Below are 17,268 nucleotides of genomic sequence, written 5' to 3' on the forward strand. Positions count from 1 at the left end.
AGGAAATAAGATCAATCCAATGGAGAATATGCAAGGTGGAAAGAGACTCAGAGCACCTCTGACATCACCTCTGCAAATATTAATTAATAAAAGAGCTTTCCTACATGACTTCTATAGCAGAACTTTATTAAATACATGTGCTCGAGTTGGGGGATGTTTGTGTTTTTCACCAGGAATCACTGGCAAGATATCAAGCTTCTGGATGTGGCTGATAAACTTTGCCTAAACCCAGAGAAAGGACTAACACTTAAGATAGAGTTAATAGAAGCTAGCTGGGAAGGCCTACAGAGGACAAGAACCAAGGAACAGGAAAGCAGGTGAAAATGAAAAGGCACAGATGCCTAGAGCACTAGCTAATCCTCCCTGCTATTGATAAATATTATTCTACATAGGAATGCTGGGCTAGAAAAGATGCCCCAGGTCACCAGTTCTAACCCTCTGTTGTCAAACTTATTTCCACAGACGCATGCAGGGCAGCTTAAGACCAATTCCTTTACTCATCCCTATGACTCTGACTGCAGAATCATCCCACAACTTCACTGTGCTACGGCTGAGACATTACACTTCCACCAGAAGTTCATTTGCAGCCAACTCATATTTATCTGCTCTTGTGTCAATTTAGGGTGGTTTTTTCCTTGCTTGCTCATCTCGGACAAACTGAGAGCGATTTTCTGTTTCTTCTGAGAAACCCTCTTATTAGGTTAACACACTTTCCGTCCTCCACTGCTAGCTTCCTCTCGAGATCTCCACCCTCTCAACCCTGCTAAGGGTCCCTTAGCACATCCGTTTTCCTGCTAGATTTCAAACGACGCGAAATTCACGGCACGGTAAGCGACGCCCCGTCCCGCGGGGGGCACGCAGCTGTGCGGGGAAGCCCCTCCGCAGCACAGCCCGCAAGGGACTCCACCGCCCGCGCTGGGCCAGCGCGCAGCACCCCTCCGAGCGCCCCGCCAGCGCCTTCCGGGCACAGCTTTTGCTGGCTAGACACCGCGGCCTGCGGCCCGCTCCTCAGCCAGCCTCACTCAGGTCGCACCCGCCGCCCCGAGGGTGGGTCGGTCCGCCCGCCCGGGGGCCCCGCAGCCCCCCACTCCCGGTACCAGAGGCTACGCAAGTCGGCGGCGGGTTGCGGGCGCAGCGGGCCGAGCCGCGGGCCCCCCCAGGCCGAGAGCAGGCGGCAGGGAGGCCGCGGGAGCTGCCGGCGGCCGCGCCCCGCGCTGACCCGCACGCGCGCGCTGGGAGCGGGGCCCGCGGACAGCGCTCCGCTGGACCGGGCGGCACTCACGGCAGAGGAGGGGGCGGGGCGGGGGCAGGCGGGTTGCGGGTTGCTCCGGCCGGCTCCGTCTCCCGAGGGCCCAGCGGCCGCGGCGAGGTGGGGGGGGGACACCCGAGACCGTTCCTGCGCCGCCACCGGCGGTTTCGTTTCCCCGCTCGGAGGCGCCGCCGTCGCCGCCCCCGCCCCACCCCCTCCTGCGGGTCCTCCCCAGCCCGGCGGCGCGCGACAGTGACGCACCGCCCGCACCGGCACCGAGGGGCCTGTTCCCGCAGGCGCGCCGCGGGCAGCCTCAACCCGGAAGTGGGCCCGACGCCCCCCCTGCAAGGCCCCTTCAGGTCGCTAAGCAACGCCGGCGGTGCAGCGGCATGGCGGCCGGCAGGGCCGCCCCGTCCCGCCGCCGGGCGTGGGCCGCCCCGCTCTGCCCTGTCCTGCCCTGCCCGCTACGAGCGGGGCGGGGCGGGGCGGGGCGGGGCGGGGCGCGGCGCAAGCCACGGGCAGGGTCCGGCTCTCTGGGAAAGCTGGTAGCCGGCGGCCTCAGTCCTTCCCGATGGAGGTGAGGTAGGTGTGCATAGGGTGAAAATATATTGAAATTCTATGTAAAATATTGTAATTTTTGTAAATATATTGTATTTAAAAAAAAGTATATAAAGTGTGTTAACGCACAAGTAATTCAGCCACCGCCTTAAAAGTGGCACTTTCTAAGAAAACCACCTTTTTTTATGATTCCGAAGGAGACCTACCTAACAGCACCCCCACCTTAGCGGTGACCGCAGGCAGCACGCCCCGAGCCCTGCTCAGGGGGCTGCGCTGCCTGCCCTGCCATCCTCACTGGAAATGTCATTACTCCTACAACCAGCAAGGTTTCCTAAGAAACTGTCTGCCTACAGGAAAGCCTATAGCCTACTCACCACCGGGCACTTCACCATTAACTAACTACAGCTCCGTTACCTGAGCAGAGCCAGAACGGGTTTATGTAAGGCCAGTGATAATAAAGCTTTTCACACAATAAAAGCCTAATACATGTCTATAGGTTATTGCGCTGTCTTGTACTTCGCATTAAGCTTGAAACCCAGGGGCACAGAGCTCAGTACACAGGCATGAATGCTTAATCTTAAAAACCAAAACAAACACAGTACCACCAAGGGACAGGAGTATACTATGTGGGAAGTGTAGTTTATGATTATCTAGTTGCCGTAAGGTATGTGTCTATGTGAAGTTACAGCAAAAGAGACTGGCAGGAGGGAAGAAAGACTATGAGCACAAGACAAAACACTGACTAGTTAGAGCATATCTTTGGAAAAAAACACTGACATGGGAGGGGGGCAGGGCACGGCCAGATTATTAAATTGCCTGTTACATGTTCTGCAAAGTTAAATGACAGTTGTTGTTAAGGCTCACCAAGCACTAACGTGGCAGATTACACATGCAAGAGAAAAGCAATTGTCAGGCTGATCTTGGAACCCATAGATGTGCAGGAGTTAAACAGCACACCGTCCCTCTGTGATGGCCCCCTTCCGCAATCCATTAGCACTCCTTCCCAGCTATTCCTGCTGATACTAATAAACAATAATTTGCTCTGAAAAGTGTTTGATTATCACACAATATGACAGCTATCTTCCAACAGAAAGCATCAAGTCTTGAACCTGCATCAAGCCTGCTGTGCATCAGCTGCAACTAGCTCAAAGTTATAACCTAAACCCTGGATGCGAGACCGGAAGTGCTTGATGCCATCCCAAGACAGATAATAGTTCAGGGTATGACATCTCCAAGGGGACATTCAGATGTACAATCAAGTAGAAGAAAACATCCAGACCTTAGACCAAAGGAGAGCGCTGTATTAGAAGTTTCCAGAAGCTCAATAGTTCGCCTGACACTTCTGTATGTCTAGTCATCAGCTCTGTATCCGATAGTAGTTTTACTGAGGAATTTAGTGAACTGGGAGGAAAGGTCTGCTTTTGTCAGTGCAATGTTTTTGCAAGTGAACAGTGTTATTACTTAACCTCTCTCCTTGACCCTTACGCACTATGCACCTACCAGTAGCAGTGGAAATGGTCTGGTATACCACTTATGTTCTTCATATTCTAGTGAAAGGAGGACACACTCAGAAATCATGCCGAAGAACTACTCTGTTACTAGAAGTAGTATTATCCTTCTCTGGAATATGCATAAACACCAGCATAACAAAATAAATATATTTAGCAAAATGAAACAAGCAAAAAAAATGCAGCAACATGGAAGAGATACACAGTAGAAGAATTTGCAGTCCCAGGTAACCAGAGTGTTTTCCTCCTACTCCTCTTCATTGGGAATGCCGTTCCAATGTCAGCCTATTTCACAAGCGTTTTGAGGAACCCTTTTCTCTCAGACATCATAGAGAGCATATATATATTCACAAAAGAAAAACTTTTAAGAGCACATATAGAAAATTAACATTAAACGGGAAAGAGGAAAACTCAAGATGTAATGAGTCCTTCACAAGAAGAAACCTTACACTAATGTTTTAAGAAAGTTGCCTGGCCCACAGATCAGATCTACCTCCCCTGTTTAAGTCCTACCAATCAAATCTGTCAGAATGCACTACTTACTTAGGACAGCAGCATCATTCATGCACCTTTTCAATGGGATCTTTCTGTAGTGGAAGAAGATAAGAGGTATGATTGTATCTACTCAATTACCGTTAGGATAGCCACAGGCTTGAAGAGTTGGGTTGTCTTTTATCAATTCCTGAATACACAAGTCTTTCAAATAACTTTAAAATAGTCACACTGCTTATAGCAATCAAAACAAGAAGCAAAGTCATTAAAAAGAGATAGTCTCTGTTTTCCCAAAAAAATCTAAGACAACTAGGAGAAAGACATTCATCTCAGTGGTTGCACCAAGGAAGACTAATGCAGAAATGGATTTATATTTTCCTTCTTAAACAAAATAAACACAGAAACAAGAAAGTACATACAAATAGCCAAAGAAATATTACAGATGAGAGGGGCTTTCCCCATCCTCTTCTCTCAGTGTAAAACAGTCCTTTCCATCTAACAGCTAAGTCAAAAGCATACGCCACTGAAAATGGAACTTCATAAACAAATTCATAATAGGATGAGGCAAGACTTGCTCAGTCTCTCAGGGATGAGTGATTTGCTGTGAGCATCAACAGCAATGTTTTGTAAACAATAAAACTAAATGCTTCCTTCTGTGCCTTGTGGTTGCCTAGAGATGCTGCTTTCCTACCCTGCCAACAGGACATTTCACTGATTCAGATAGCAGCACTTCTGAAGAGGCAGAGGTTCCTCTCTGCTGCTAACAAGAACCAGAGGTGTTTCTGAAGTCATTGCTAATAACTTCTGGATGCACTGCTTCCCAATTCTAAAAGCCTTTATGCAAAATCCTCAAGAGGGAACAAACTAAAGATACTATATGAAAAGAACACTAGCTAAGGAATTCTGGAACGTTTAACCTCCTCCATCCCTAACAGAAAATTACTAACATCAACAGAGCAAACTGATGGCCAGCAGCTCAGCTTACAGTGCATTTAGGCACTTAAGGCTGACAGGGTCCATAACCCACCCTTTGTTACCTTTACAGCCAGAGGCCTGGGATGACTCTAGCTGTCATATGAAATTCAAGAGGAAAACCCACATTGGCACTTTTTCCTGATATACCTCTCCTGCCTGCTGGTGGGGATGGTCAAGTTCTCAAATAGCTTGGGCTATTCCCTCTGCTGCCTGAAATAAGGGAAGCTGATGCACACATTTAAAGTCATCATTCACTAAGGAAAGAGCAGTGACGCATACAAACTATTACATTACACTGAGCAGGTCACAAGCAATCATGGAAGCCTAGGTTTTGTATATCAACCATCTAGCTAACGGCAGTTTGTTCTCTCACAATCCAAATTTTGTTTTAGAGATCAAGCTTATGTACATTCATTTAAAAAATAAGGTCCTTCTTCCAAATGCTGCTAGTTCTCAGCTCCAGCCTCTTCATAGAGTCTCTCCTCCCAGATGTCCAGTCCACTCATCCAGCAGTAGTCAACCAAACACCATTAGGTTGGCTCTGGGCAGCACACAGGCAAACGAGTCTGCAGTAACAGTGTTTAGATAATGTAGTAGCTTTCATTATAGTAAGAATCCTCCTCAGAGTCCTCACTGTCACAACTGCTCATCGACAAGATGGAGTAGATGGAAGAAATTACACTGCTGTCATTGTCTGTGGCTGGTTTCACCAACACATTCTGTTTCTCTGCATTCAAAACACACAGATACAAAAGTTAGCAGTGACCACTGTACCCACAAATGCTAAATTACTAGTTGTCTTTGAAACTTATAGCCTCTTACTGTCAGTTTGCAATAGGTCTTTCAAGCTACAGGGCACAGGCATTTTTCTTTTCAATCTTCAACATTAAAAGAACAAGAGGCTGGGGGTTTTTTTGTTTGTTTTCTTAAGTTTCCTATATGCCTTCTCCTGTTAAGATAGCACAGATAAGAAGGACACATTCCCCATCCCTTCACTAGCACACAACTGGCAAGGGAAGTAGCTAACTATTACCGTGTCTTGCCAGGTAAGAAATAGGGAAAGCAAAAAATTATGTAAGGAGCTCTCAAACAACCAATGGTTGTTCAGGATACTTACGGCCCCATCAAAACCTCCATACATTTAAGAGCGCAAGCTGTCCTGTTGGTGCCCGTACTACTAAGACTCTTGGAAAGCCTTCTTGGGAAGCTCTAACTGAGCTTCTCAAGTGCCACTTGCATCATTATTTTTCTTTCAGCCGGTTTCTTCTTAAGAATTCATGTTTAAATAAACACATGGTTATCTTCATCTCAATCAAAATGTTTCCATCACTGAATAAAAAGACTGCACAGAAACAATCCATCCTTCCTCCTGAAGTGTGTCATGGTGAAGCTAAATTATTTCCTACTAATAGTCATTTATATAATTAGAGCATCTATCGCATATGAAGGTAGGCTATGAGCTTATTCCTTTTTGTTCAAACAAGCATGAAGACCACTGGTTTACTACACAGAAATGAAGTGGGGTCCAATGAAGGCACCACTTCATCTAATCACCATTAGCTACCTGATGAGACACTTCAATAGTGCTATGGCATACTCTGCAGATGTGCATATTACACAAGAGCAGTGTCAGTTCTGCAGAGGTGAAAGCAATTCACGAAGCCAAGCTGGGCAGCCTCTGAGCAGCGTAGCATTTCCTGAGGGAATCAGGTTGAGTTGGTTAAATAGTTTATAATTACAGGTTTGAATTAACACTGCTTAGCGATGTCATTCTATGTCACCATGGAGAATCTGAAACACTTCAAAAGCACCTTTCATTAGGTAAAAGGCTTGACACATTGCAAAATGAAAGATCATGCACTCACCTCTATGAGGGAAAAACAAGACAATTACTTAAGGGAAAACAGCAATAGAAATTTGTTAAGGGGTAGCAGGAAAAGGCTTCTACATTTCAGCACCTAGATACCAGTGTCAAGTGCTCCAGAAACAAATTTGGAAGAGGGATGCAGAATAGGAATACCCCATACTGGAGTTTTACTTAAAGCCATCGCTGTCATGCACAGTCTTGTAGCTACAATTAAGCAAGACGTTATTCATTTAAGCCACAGCGGCTTTAATGCCACAAAAATTAACATGGCAGAGCCAACTTCTAGTTCAGCCATACGCTTACATGACATATCAACATTCCCTTCAGAGACTTCCTACACAAATCTAGCACACAGAAGAGAATTTAGAGTTTCTCATCAGGCACTGCTCTGCTGAGTTTTTGCAATAGTGTAGTCAATGGTTTAATCAAAAGGTGCCTGGTAAATTTTTCAAGGCCCATTCTACACAGTTTTGCTTTTATTTAGTGATCTCTGAAACAGCGTAATCTTCAGCATAGTTAAGTTGTCCTGCTCGACTGTGGAGTTCATACCAAAGTCTTCTTCCAAACTTTTTATTAATTTTCTTTTGCTGTGCAGTAAAGCTAGTTACACAACACATCTTAAAATTAATTTTCTAGTGTTTCTGCTGCATTCCCCAAGCATCTCCTTGGTATATAGGTGCCAAAGAAAGTTGTACAAAATAGATGGAATGAAAGATTGTACTCATCATGCCACATCCACCCACCTCTCACCTTTCCGCTCTCTGATAAGCGTCAGGCGATGCTCTTTCATTTCCACATCCAGTTTTTCTACCATCCTGTCAATGCAGTTATCCAGCACCAGAGAGCGTGTCTTTGATTTGATCTCCTGCCTGCAGATAGGGCACTCCACTTTACGTTTCGTCCACTCATTGATACAGTAGGAGCAGAAGCTGTGCGCGCAGTTCAGAGTGACCGCCTGTGGAATTCAATGGAAGGATACTTATCGGAGCATGTTCGCACAAGCATTGTCAAGAAAGAAAAACATTAGATGAACCATTCCTAAAAGGGAGGTGGGATGGGAGAAGCCCAAAGCCCTTTTTTCTTTACCCTTTGTAGGGGTTACACACAAAAACTATCCCATGCCAGAGCACAGACAAGTTTTACGAGTTGGTTAATGGATTCACCACAGATCACAGCAAGTCAGAAACACCGACCAAAAAAAATTAATTCTATTATAAGTTTCCCCAATTTGAAAAGGCTACATTATGGAAAACTTAGATACTGCAGAATAGCATCTTAAATTACTGACAAACCAGAAATTAAAATTTCAGCTAGCTCATAAGTCATTATAACAAGGCTAACACATCGCATTTCCTGTAGTAGAAATGAATGTAATGAAACTGAAGTTCTATAAAAACACCAACAGAAAAAAGGGTCTACATTTCAGGCATAGCCTATCACTTCTAGAATCAAATGAAAGCAGGACAATTTCTCAAAGAAAGAGTTTATTTGAACAATATAAATGGTTCAGGACTTGACTGAACACTGCACCTCCCTTACTTTACTAACCTCTTCCTATATCTAAACTTGAAGCAGTCCAACCCTAGTCAACTTGAAGTAAGGTCCACTACAAAATGATTCTTGCCCAAGTAGGCTGTCAGCAGCAGCTCAGAGCACCAGTTCAAAACCACCCAAAACTGCTGCAAGCCTATATACATCTTAGGATTAAGCACCCATCTCTATGCAGGTAGAGACATTAAAGCTGAACTTGCTGCCCAGGAGAAGAGTTAGGGCAGACTGAATGGATTTCTGGACCAACCCTTACCCACAACTTACTGTGGGTCTGTTGGGACTGTTAAGTCACCGAGGTAAAGAAATAAGCTTGACTATTGCTTTAATAGAAGTAGGGAAAGCTTCTCCAGTCTCTTCTTTACTAGCAAACCCCTATCACTTTAAACATACCTCGATGAAGTGCTCAGAACAGATTGTGCACTGCAACTCATTCTCCAACACATCATTCATCTGATTCAACACCTCTTCTTTTTGGGCTCTCACCTTTTCCTTCTCCTCCTAGTGGAAAAGTACACATGGTCATGTATCAACAAAGAACAAGGTTTTACTAAATATAATATTGGCAGGAAGTACATGTGCAGGGCAAGGTAGTACAAGTATAAATTCATACAACTGCAAGTCTCCACATGTCAAATCTTTGTCTGTTATACACCCAGATCTGTAACCTCTCTCCTCTTTATAGTCATGGCAGTACTGAGAATATTCCCACCCACTGTAGAGAACTTACAAGCAAGAACAGCAGCCATTACCAAAATTCCTTTCAGCCTAAAGAAACTACCTGCCAGATCAACCTTTTCAGAATCTCTTTCAACCTCTTCCTGGCATGAGTTTGGCTTAAGCAACAGAACAGTTCTTTTGATGTCTGATGTAAAAAAGAAAACAGCCAACAGACAAAATACCTCAAATATTAAAAAAAGAAAGCATAAGAATTTAAAACATTTATTTGCATTTAACTGCCCAATAATTTTTTTTTTTGTTTGGAGTTAAATTAGGCTCCTAGGTACCTGCTCTATCTTCTAAAAATAACAGAGAAATTCTTCCAACTGAAGCTGTACTTCAAACAGCAACAGAGTTGCAAAGACGACATAAGAAAACATAAAGCAAACAGCCAGAAGTGAATTATGTGATGATTTCCAAGAGTAAGACACAGGAAAGGATCTCCTTGATTATTTTCTACTCATCACCTTGTGTCAAGGGCAGGAAGAAATGTAGCTTACCTCATTCATTATTCAAATTCCATGTTGTTTCAGTCCTACACTCCCTTGTAGGACTGCTAGAACACTACAGTTTTACTTGAATGCACTCTAACTGAAAATGAAGCACCTCATTTTCAAACACACTCTTTCTTTTTTATTTTTTGAAGAAAGGATGGAATAGGCCAACTTATCCTGCACAACACACAGTTTAGGTGCTCTGGGCTTTCTTTATGATTAAGAAAGATCTAGTAATAACTGTTCAACACTAATTTATGAACAGGGCAAGGTGTATCCTCCCCCAACCCTGGAAACTAGAGTCAGCTGGCACCTCAGAATACAGGAGTTTTTCACTATGGGAGGCAAAGTACAGTCAAGACAAATGTTAAATAAACCATTTCCTCTGCTGCAGCGTATCGTGTTTCACTTATGAATAAAACCAAGAATTCAGTTATTCCTTACCTTGGTTTCTTCCAGTTCTTTATTCTTGGCTCGAATTATTTCCTCAAAATCTTTTTTACTACGGCTCAGTTCTTCCATCAAAGCATGATGCTGTAACAATACCATCCCAGAAATTATAAGAGTGCCATTATAAGCTACCCTTTTAAATATACACAGCCATAATTATGAGGTTCAGCATACTCATTTCTCCTAATGTCCTTCTAAAAGAGCAGCACGTGTCTATATGAGTTGGGGTGTTAAAGCAGTTTAGCCTTAAGTTAAAATTGGAATGTAGTGCCGGTTATTTATGACCTTCCCAGTGTCATAGCACTTCTCATTCCCTCTCCCAGGTCACTCATTTCAGTTAGGTTTTACAGTCACCATTTTGAGTGCATCTGAGACATTTGAGCATCAAGGGGTATTTGATACATAAGGATCACAAAAACCTGTCACTTTATGCAGGGTTACCTGAAGCTGTTTTCAGATTAGCTTTCCAAAAAGAAAGGCCTTTTGGAAAATGCCTAGGAAACCTAAGTATGTGGCAATCTCTTTCAAAAACATTCCTAACGAAGAGTGAAATTTTTTTCATCTGGCTAAAACTGCCAAAACAACTTCCCCAGAGCAGGTAACCAGGAGACTCACAGGTAACCAGGACCTCACAAAAGAGTCCACCAGCCCAAGGACCAAACTTAAATATTAAAAAAAAAAAAAAGAATCATTGCAGCTACTTAATGCTTTCAATCTGACCGCATATTCTCATAACATTTGCTGGCAAATAGCAACTCCCACAAAGCAAGGTCTGCCACTTTCTGACAGAAATTTGGTCTGTTGTTGAAGATCATACAATCTGCACCTAAGGCAAAGTCCTCATCTTCTACCAAGAGGCCACAGCAGTAAGAAATATTTAAATATCTGAGTTACACAGTTAGACCAAACCTAGACTCATAACTACTTGCCTCTTGCAGGACCTGGGCCAGCTGCTCCTTCAGATTCTCTTCCCCATGTTGCCACTTTACTCCCTGGGGGGGAATAAAAAAAGAACGACAACAAACTTGAAGAAAGAAAGGGACAGAAAATTACTACTTTGCACACTCTGGTTAGAGGATATGCTTAAAGAAACAACACTGGTTTTCAGCAAACCCTGAAGTGTCCCACTCTAGTGTTACGTGTGTATGACAGAATTTAGAGCTATCACTTACTGTGAAGAGTTAAAATGGATGTATCATTTACAGTTACATACTTGGAACACCTCCACGTTATTCTAGCTCTAAAGGCACCGGCACGTTCATAGAAGCAAAGAGGTCAGCAACAGCTTAAAGATGAGAAAAAGCCACAACTCTATCTTTGAGTACATTCAAAGAGGTCAGACATACCTATAGCTCCAGCTGAACTTCCCATTGTACCTAAGCACGCAACTCCAGACTTCCTGTACTTCTGATACAGGTATCTTGCCTTTAGCAGCAGACTTTAAAGGAAGCAACTGATAAATTACGAAACTCCAAGATAAATTCTTACTTCCTTTAAACCAGATTTTGAGCAAAGTCAAATAGAAAAACTTCAGTTTGTCATCTAAAAAAGCTACTTATCAACATATGCATACTACTTGAAGTCACTTATAGATTGAGAGAAAAAGTTTTTTGAAAGTGTGGAAAAAAAAAAAAATAATCTCCCTCCCTCCAGGGATTAAGGCATACGATAATTCACTCGTTTGGAAAGGGAATGGATTTGCCATGCAAACTGGGCATTAATTCAGCCATATACCAAGAGAAATTCACACTAAAGGTGAATACTTTTCAACTTGTCCTCTCTGTAACCACAGGACATCAGGGAGAGATTTTTGATTTTTTTTATTTAAAACCACACTTTTTTACTAACTGAAATGCTTTACTATCTTGCTGTAATGAACGTGTTTGCAAAAAAATTTAAAAAAATATTTTGCACCTTTTTCCTAATTCCCCATGCAGCCTAATCCCTTGTGTCTCTGCACTTTCTTTTGGTACACATGCCTGGAAGTGAAATACTTCCATGACGATTTTAACAGGAGTAATTCACACAAACATTATTTGTGTTCCTGTATGGTTCAAGATCTTATTTTGGATCAATGTCTTATATTAGGCATGCCATAAAAATGAAAAGACAGAGGCCAAAAAGATTACCACCATTATACCTCTAGCTTCTGCTGCTCCTTAGAGAATGTCCTCTCCAGCTCTTCCACCTGCTGCTGATGATACTCTTGTTCTGTACACAGCTGGTCCTGCAACTCTTGCAGCTCCTGCTCCATTGCCAGGATCTCCTTCTGAGCACACTTCCTGCGCTTCTGCTTCACATTCAGAACAGCTGTCTGCTTCTCCTGCACTTTGACCTTTAACTTCATTATATCTACTAGAGTTTTCCTCAGCATTCCCAAGCCAGTCCATGACTGTGCAAGACCAGAGCCTTTCTGGTCCTCATGGGGTACAGAAACAGCTTTCTTGGAGTACACCGGGCTACTACGCACGGGACCACTATCCTCCTCGCTTGGTCCAGGAGAAGGCAGCTTGACATCCATCTTCTCTGTTAACTGTTTGGCTTCTTCTACCCTTCCCCATGATTTACCCAAAGGTTCATTGTCACAGGACACTCTGTCTCTTTTGGATCTGGAGTTTGAAGGACCTTCTGATCCAGATGTCTCCAATTCCTCCAAACTAAATTTACGTTTAGTTCTTGAACTCTTAGCTTTCCCCAGGTCATTCCTTTGGGCTAAAAAGGGTCTGATTTTCTCCCATTCCTCTTTAATTACTTCATACTCATATTCAGCAGTCTCTTTGTTTTCCAAAGGTACTCCCAACTGGATATGGTCTCCTTCAGCAATGGGATATGCTTTTGAGGGATCCAGGCGCTGTTTGTTAAGCCAGACTCCATTTAGACTCTACAAATGAACAGAGAATCAGCAAAATTTAATATGCAGTTACAGAGTCCTCTGCAAGTTATTTCTGGCAACTGTAAACATATCCAACCTCTTCAGTGTTGCAATCAGAGCAAGCCACCTCTTTAAATAAACCTTGCAATATCCAATTCATTGGCTTAGTGTCCCATTTATTACAGTTATTGCATTATATTACTTACAGTGCATTATTCCTGCATTACAGATTTTGCGTACAAGCACTAAGAACATTAACGTACGCATTTGTGCAGAAGGAAAAGAATGAACTCTAAGGGGAAAAAAAACTGTCGAAAAGCTTTGGAAATAAGAACTAACCAATAAAAAAAGACTCCGCAATAGATCATTGTCAAGAACACAGAATATTGGAGTAATTATTCTTGACAATTAATGTCACCTGAAACTCAAGAAGAAACTAGAAAAGAAAAAAGAGCATAGCTTACACTGCTTAAAGAAAAATAGAGACAGTTCTCCATAAATACAGGGAGAATATAAACAAGAAGGAAAATGTTCTTCTAGAGATAATGTTCAAAGCAGAAAAAGGGTTTTTAAATTAGACATTAGTTCAAGAAACAGTTTTGAAAAACAGCAAAACTCATCTGTGCTCAAGATGAACTGCAGAATCATTAACAACTGATGTGTCTCAAAGAGATTCAATAAAACAACTTGACAAAATAGTAGTAGTGATAACACAAAGGAAGTGTTAGTAGCTAATCTACCATACATGTTTCCAATCATGCAAAAACTGTACATTTTAAAGTTTATACAAGTACTGCAACAGAGGGTTTTTTTAAGAGCAGTGTTATTTTAATAGTAGCTACTCCATCCCTTCTGACTAATCTGCTGTTGACCCATACATAGTTCAAATCTGCATGACACGTTGAACATTTTTGTTCTACCAGTGCTGTTTTAAAGCAAGTTACTGATTTTAGTTTTCAGCCTGAATGAGAAAGTGCAGAGATCATGATATAAAAAACAGATTACTGAAGTCAAAGTGAGACATAGCTGAAGACTCCGATGTCAACACTTTATTCTAATCAGCTGAGGAGGACTTGCAGAAGAAACTCATCTGAACATAATATGAAGCATGGTTTTCCTAACAATAGATTCTTGTTGTAGTTGATTATAATTAAAGCAATTGTGTCACTCCAATAAGGAGTATCAGTTTATCCTTTCATTAGCAGTACAAAAACATTATCTTTTTGAATACTGCCAAAATTCATAGGATTTTTTTTTTTTTAAGAGAGTAACACAAAAACAGGTTCACAAAGTGCCCTTGGCGAGACTACACTTGTCTGAAAAATGCTAAACCAAGAGACAAATCTACATAAAGCAATATGGTTTGCATCCTAATTGCAGCAGACCAAAGCTTCCTTCTGGAAGTACACAACAGACAAGACATTTCCATGGACCTTCTGTCACACTTATACCATATCATATCATAACCCATACATTGTTTGAGCCCAAACAGGGCATTCTCTTCAGTGAATCTCAGAGTACAAGGTCTTTAATCAGTCTCTGTACCTTGTTGTCCTTGACAGTCCACTGCCCTTCTGCATTTTGCTGGAAAACACAGTGCTTACGAGAGATCATCAAGGGACAGGTTTTTGACACCAGCTGGTACGTGAGATCTAATCCTCGGCCTACAGTTACCTAAAAATAAAGTAGTTTAGTAACTACAACCAGCACCAACATGGTAAATTCAGTTTATACGGTTTCAAGTACAAAAGGAATCTATCTAAATTGGTATCTTACAGCTATTTCCAAAGAGTTCAGGATAATATGATTTTTTTTTTTTTTGCATTTAAATTCAAGAGTAGATACAAAATGGAAACCTACAAAGTTTTTAAGTATTGTCTTCCTCTCTCACTGAGGAAAATTTGGTTGCTCTAAGACAGGTTACAGCCTTGGTTTCATGGAAATCTTCCGTCAGCAGCAAAGCTGCTCAAAGCCGTTCTCAATCCATCCATGTCCCACCTTATTTATTATCTAACTAAACACCATTTCTTCAAACCAGTACAATTGTTCGTGAGTCTCCAGATTACTTCTTACCTTCTTCTTTTGCTAGTTGCATCTGTTCAACTGTCTGTAAATACAAAAGACGCAGAAAAAAATAGCCCAGAAAACGGCCATAAAAAAAAGCACATGTAACCATGCCCTAAATGTGCAATACTTTTGCAAATCACACCATCGATCTTAAGGCTCAGAAACTAAGCTACATGCAGTTCATAAACAGTAGTGAAAGTGATGTAAATAATCTTATTAGACTCCAATAGCTTCTTTGAAAGAAGGGACGTAATTTAATTGTAGCGTTTCACAGTATCTTATTAAATCTGATCTAATTGCAGGCTGCCATTTAAAGCACGGCTCTTTTCTCCCTCCCTCCACTGCCTCCTTTGCAAGATCTGATAAACACACACACTTTTCTTATTCATCTGTGTGTTGCACAAGTTTTCAGTCAGTTTATCATGTAATCAGACAACTGCATGGATCCAATGTAACCTTAGATGAAGGCTGCCCCTCTTTTCCCCTGCAATCCCAACTCATTTGCATCACACCTTCCAATTCCTACAAGGTGCTGCAGTCAAGAAAAGTTCATTTGCTACACATTACCTGAGCAGGTGTCACCTTGAGTTGAAAGCAAGAACCTGGGACTCCTGTGTCATAACTAAATGCAAGGAAGCAAACTAAGATCATGACAGCAGACTTAACCATATTTGATCCCTACCTCTTAAATGCTTCATACATATTAGTGTTCTGTCAAGATGGATTGCATATGTAAGAAGTACAGAGACTCAGGCAGATTCAGTTACAAACTCAGCTTTGCATTTATCCCTGCAGTTGCAGCAGAAATGCCTAACCTGCATGAACAATTCTTAGTGTCTGGTCACACACATCTGCGTGGCCTCACGCACTAATACAAGTGAGACCAAGTAGGGCCAGTCACAAAAGTTCCCCTTGATCAAGTTCACTGAGCAAACTGTGGCAGGGGGATGAGACATTACCACTCTGCTGGAGTCTGCTGCTGCCCACAGCAATACTGGCAGACCACGGCACACCCCCATGCCGCGGCAGTGCAGTTTGGCACTGACATTTAAATCCCAGCGAAAGCAGGTTGTGCTAACACGCCAGCCTGTGGCCTAGCAAGCCTGCGGTACCGGGATGCCGTCAGTCCCTCTGTTGCCTGTCACAGGCATGTAGTGCTGTGCAGACAATCAGAGTAACAGCACCTTGAACGAAGAGTCTCTGCACAATTAGCAGAGCCTCGGCCGCATGTTCTGCCGATGTATTAACTCAAGTCCTTCACTGAGCATACCTGCACACCTCATGGCTTCAAATCCATGATGGGAGAGCAACAAAACTATACATTTGCTTGAAGAACTGCCTAGCATGGAAAGGTGAGTTAAGAGGGGTACCTTTTGTGATGCGTAAGCACAAAGGGATAAGGTACAGCAGGAATCTGCAACAGCTAACTGCCTGATCTCGACCACGAGAAGGACAATCCTCTCACAGAGCCCCAGCCTCAACGCATGTGTTTGCCTGCTGCCCTTGAGGGAAGGAGTACAAGGACCCACCCGGGCTTCTCAATTAAAAAACATCATCACTGAAAAAAGCTTATTCCTGTACCATACCGAAACACAACTGAAACAGATTTAAAACATGACCTCGTTTACACCTGAATAACTTAAGCCACAAAACCTAAACACATTACCTACTGTTAACCTCGCCAATGCACCGCCTTGTTAATTAGGCTAAATTCCCCCCCCAACCCCCACTTAGGTCACTGTCACACAAGCAACGCCTATTTTAAACACGAGACGGTGTTAAAAACGGTTAACAACCGAAGGCCTGGCAGAGGAGACTCAAACGCCTGCTCTCACGCCGGCGCCCCGCTCTCCGCTCCCTCGCACGTTACGGCTGCTGAAACGCGCCAGTTCCGGCGCTGCTCGCCGCTCCGTGCCCGTGGGAGCGCCGGGCAGCGCCCCACCGAGCCGCCTTCGGGCCGGCCGGGCGTGCTCTGAGGTGAACGGCCGGCTCCTCCGAACGGCAATTAACAACCGCCGCTCGTTACCCGGGGCGGGGCGGGGCTTTTTCCTCCCAGGAAGCGCGTTAAGGCACAACGAGGCTCCGTAACGAAGCGCACCGACGGCCGCTCGCCCCTGCCCCGCGCGGCCCAAGGAGGAGCAGGCCGCGACGGCGCTCCAGCCAAGCGGCGCCGGTAACGCCCCCCCGCCCGGGGCGGCACCGATGGCCGTGCCTCGGCCGCCCACCCGCCCCCTCCGAGGGGCCGGAGCCCGCCGGGAGCCCAGCCCGCCCCGTCCCGTCCCAGCGCGGCTCACCTGCGTGCCGGTCTCCAGGAGGAGCCAGTCGCCACTGGCCCCAACCCGGCGGAGGCACCAGGCCAGGCGCGAGGCCCCGCGTGCCGCCATGGCGTCCGCCTGCCCGCCGCGGCAGGCGGGAGCAATCGCTGCGGCGGGGCGAGAGCGGCGTAGCGACCGCGCACCGCCCAACAG

The 17,268-nt window shown here is 44.0% G+C and overlaps 1 protein-coding gene across 1 annotated transcript; it reads right to left on the reverse strand.

Annotated features, from left to right (window-relative positions):
* Nucleotides 1-3,451: 3,451 nt before the first annotated feature.
* On the reverse strand, nt 3,452-17,184 carry RNF8 (ring finger protein 8). The gene is made up of 8 exons (XM_059833005.1): nt 17,095-17,184; nt 14,279-14,407; nt 12,002-12,742; nt 10,791-10,853; nt 9,856-9,945; nt 8,591-8,698; nt 7,400-7,604; nt 3,452-5,509 (listed from the first exon to the last, which is right to left on the reverse strand). The coding sequence occupies exons 1-8, from the start codon at nt 17,182-17,184 to the stop codon at nt 5,364-5,366; spliced, it is 1,572 nt and encodes a 523-aa protein (XP_059688988.1). The 3' UTR covers nt 3,452-5,363.
* Nucleotides 17,185-17,268: the final 84 nt, after the last annotated feature.

Source organism: Gavia stellata, chromosome 2, assembly GCF_030936135.1.
Source record: "Gavia stellata isolate bGavSte3 chromosome 2, bGavSte3.hap2, whole genome shotgun sequence".
NCBI lineage: Eukaryota > Metazoa > Chordata > Aves > Gaviiformes > Gaviidae > Gavia > Gavia stellata.

Bases quoted from the DNA above. Each gene is read 5' to 3' on its own strand.
- RNF8 (XM_059833005.1), bottom strand. From the start codon at position 17,184: ATGGCGGCACGCGGGGCCTCGCGCCTGGCCTGGTGCCTCCGCCGGGTT. The intron at 10,854-12,001 runs GTATAATGGTGG...ATTCCCCCCCAG, and splicing joins AGGAGCAGCAGAAGCTAGAG to GGAGTAAAGTGGCAACATGG. The intron at 9,946-10,790 runs GCAAGTAGTTAT...GTATTGTTACAG, and splicing joins TGGCCCAGGTCCTGCAAGAG to CATCATGCTTTGATGGAAGA.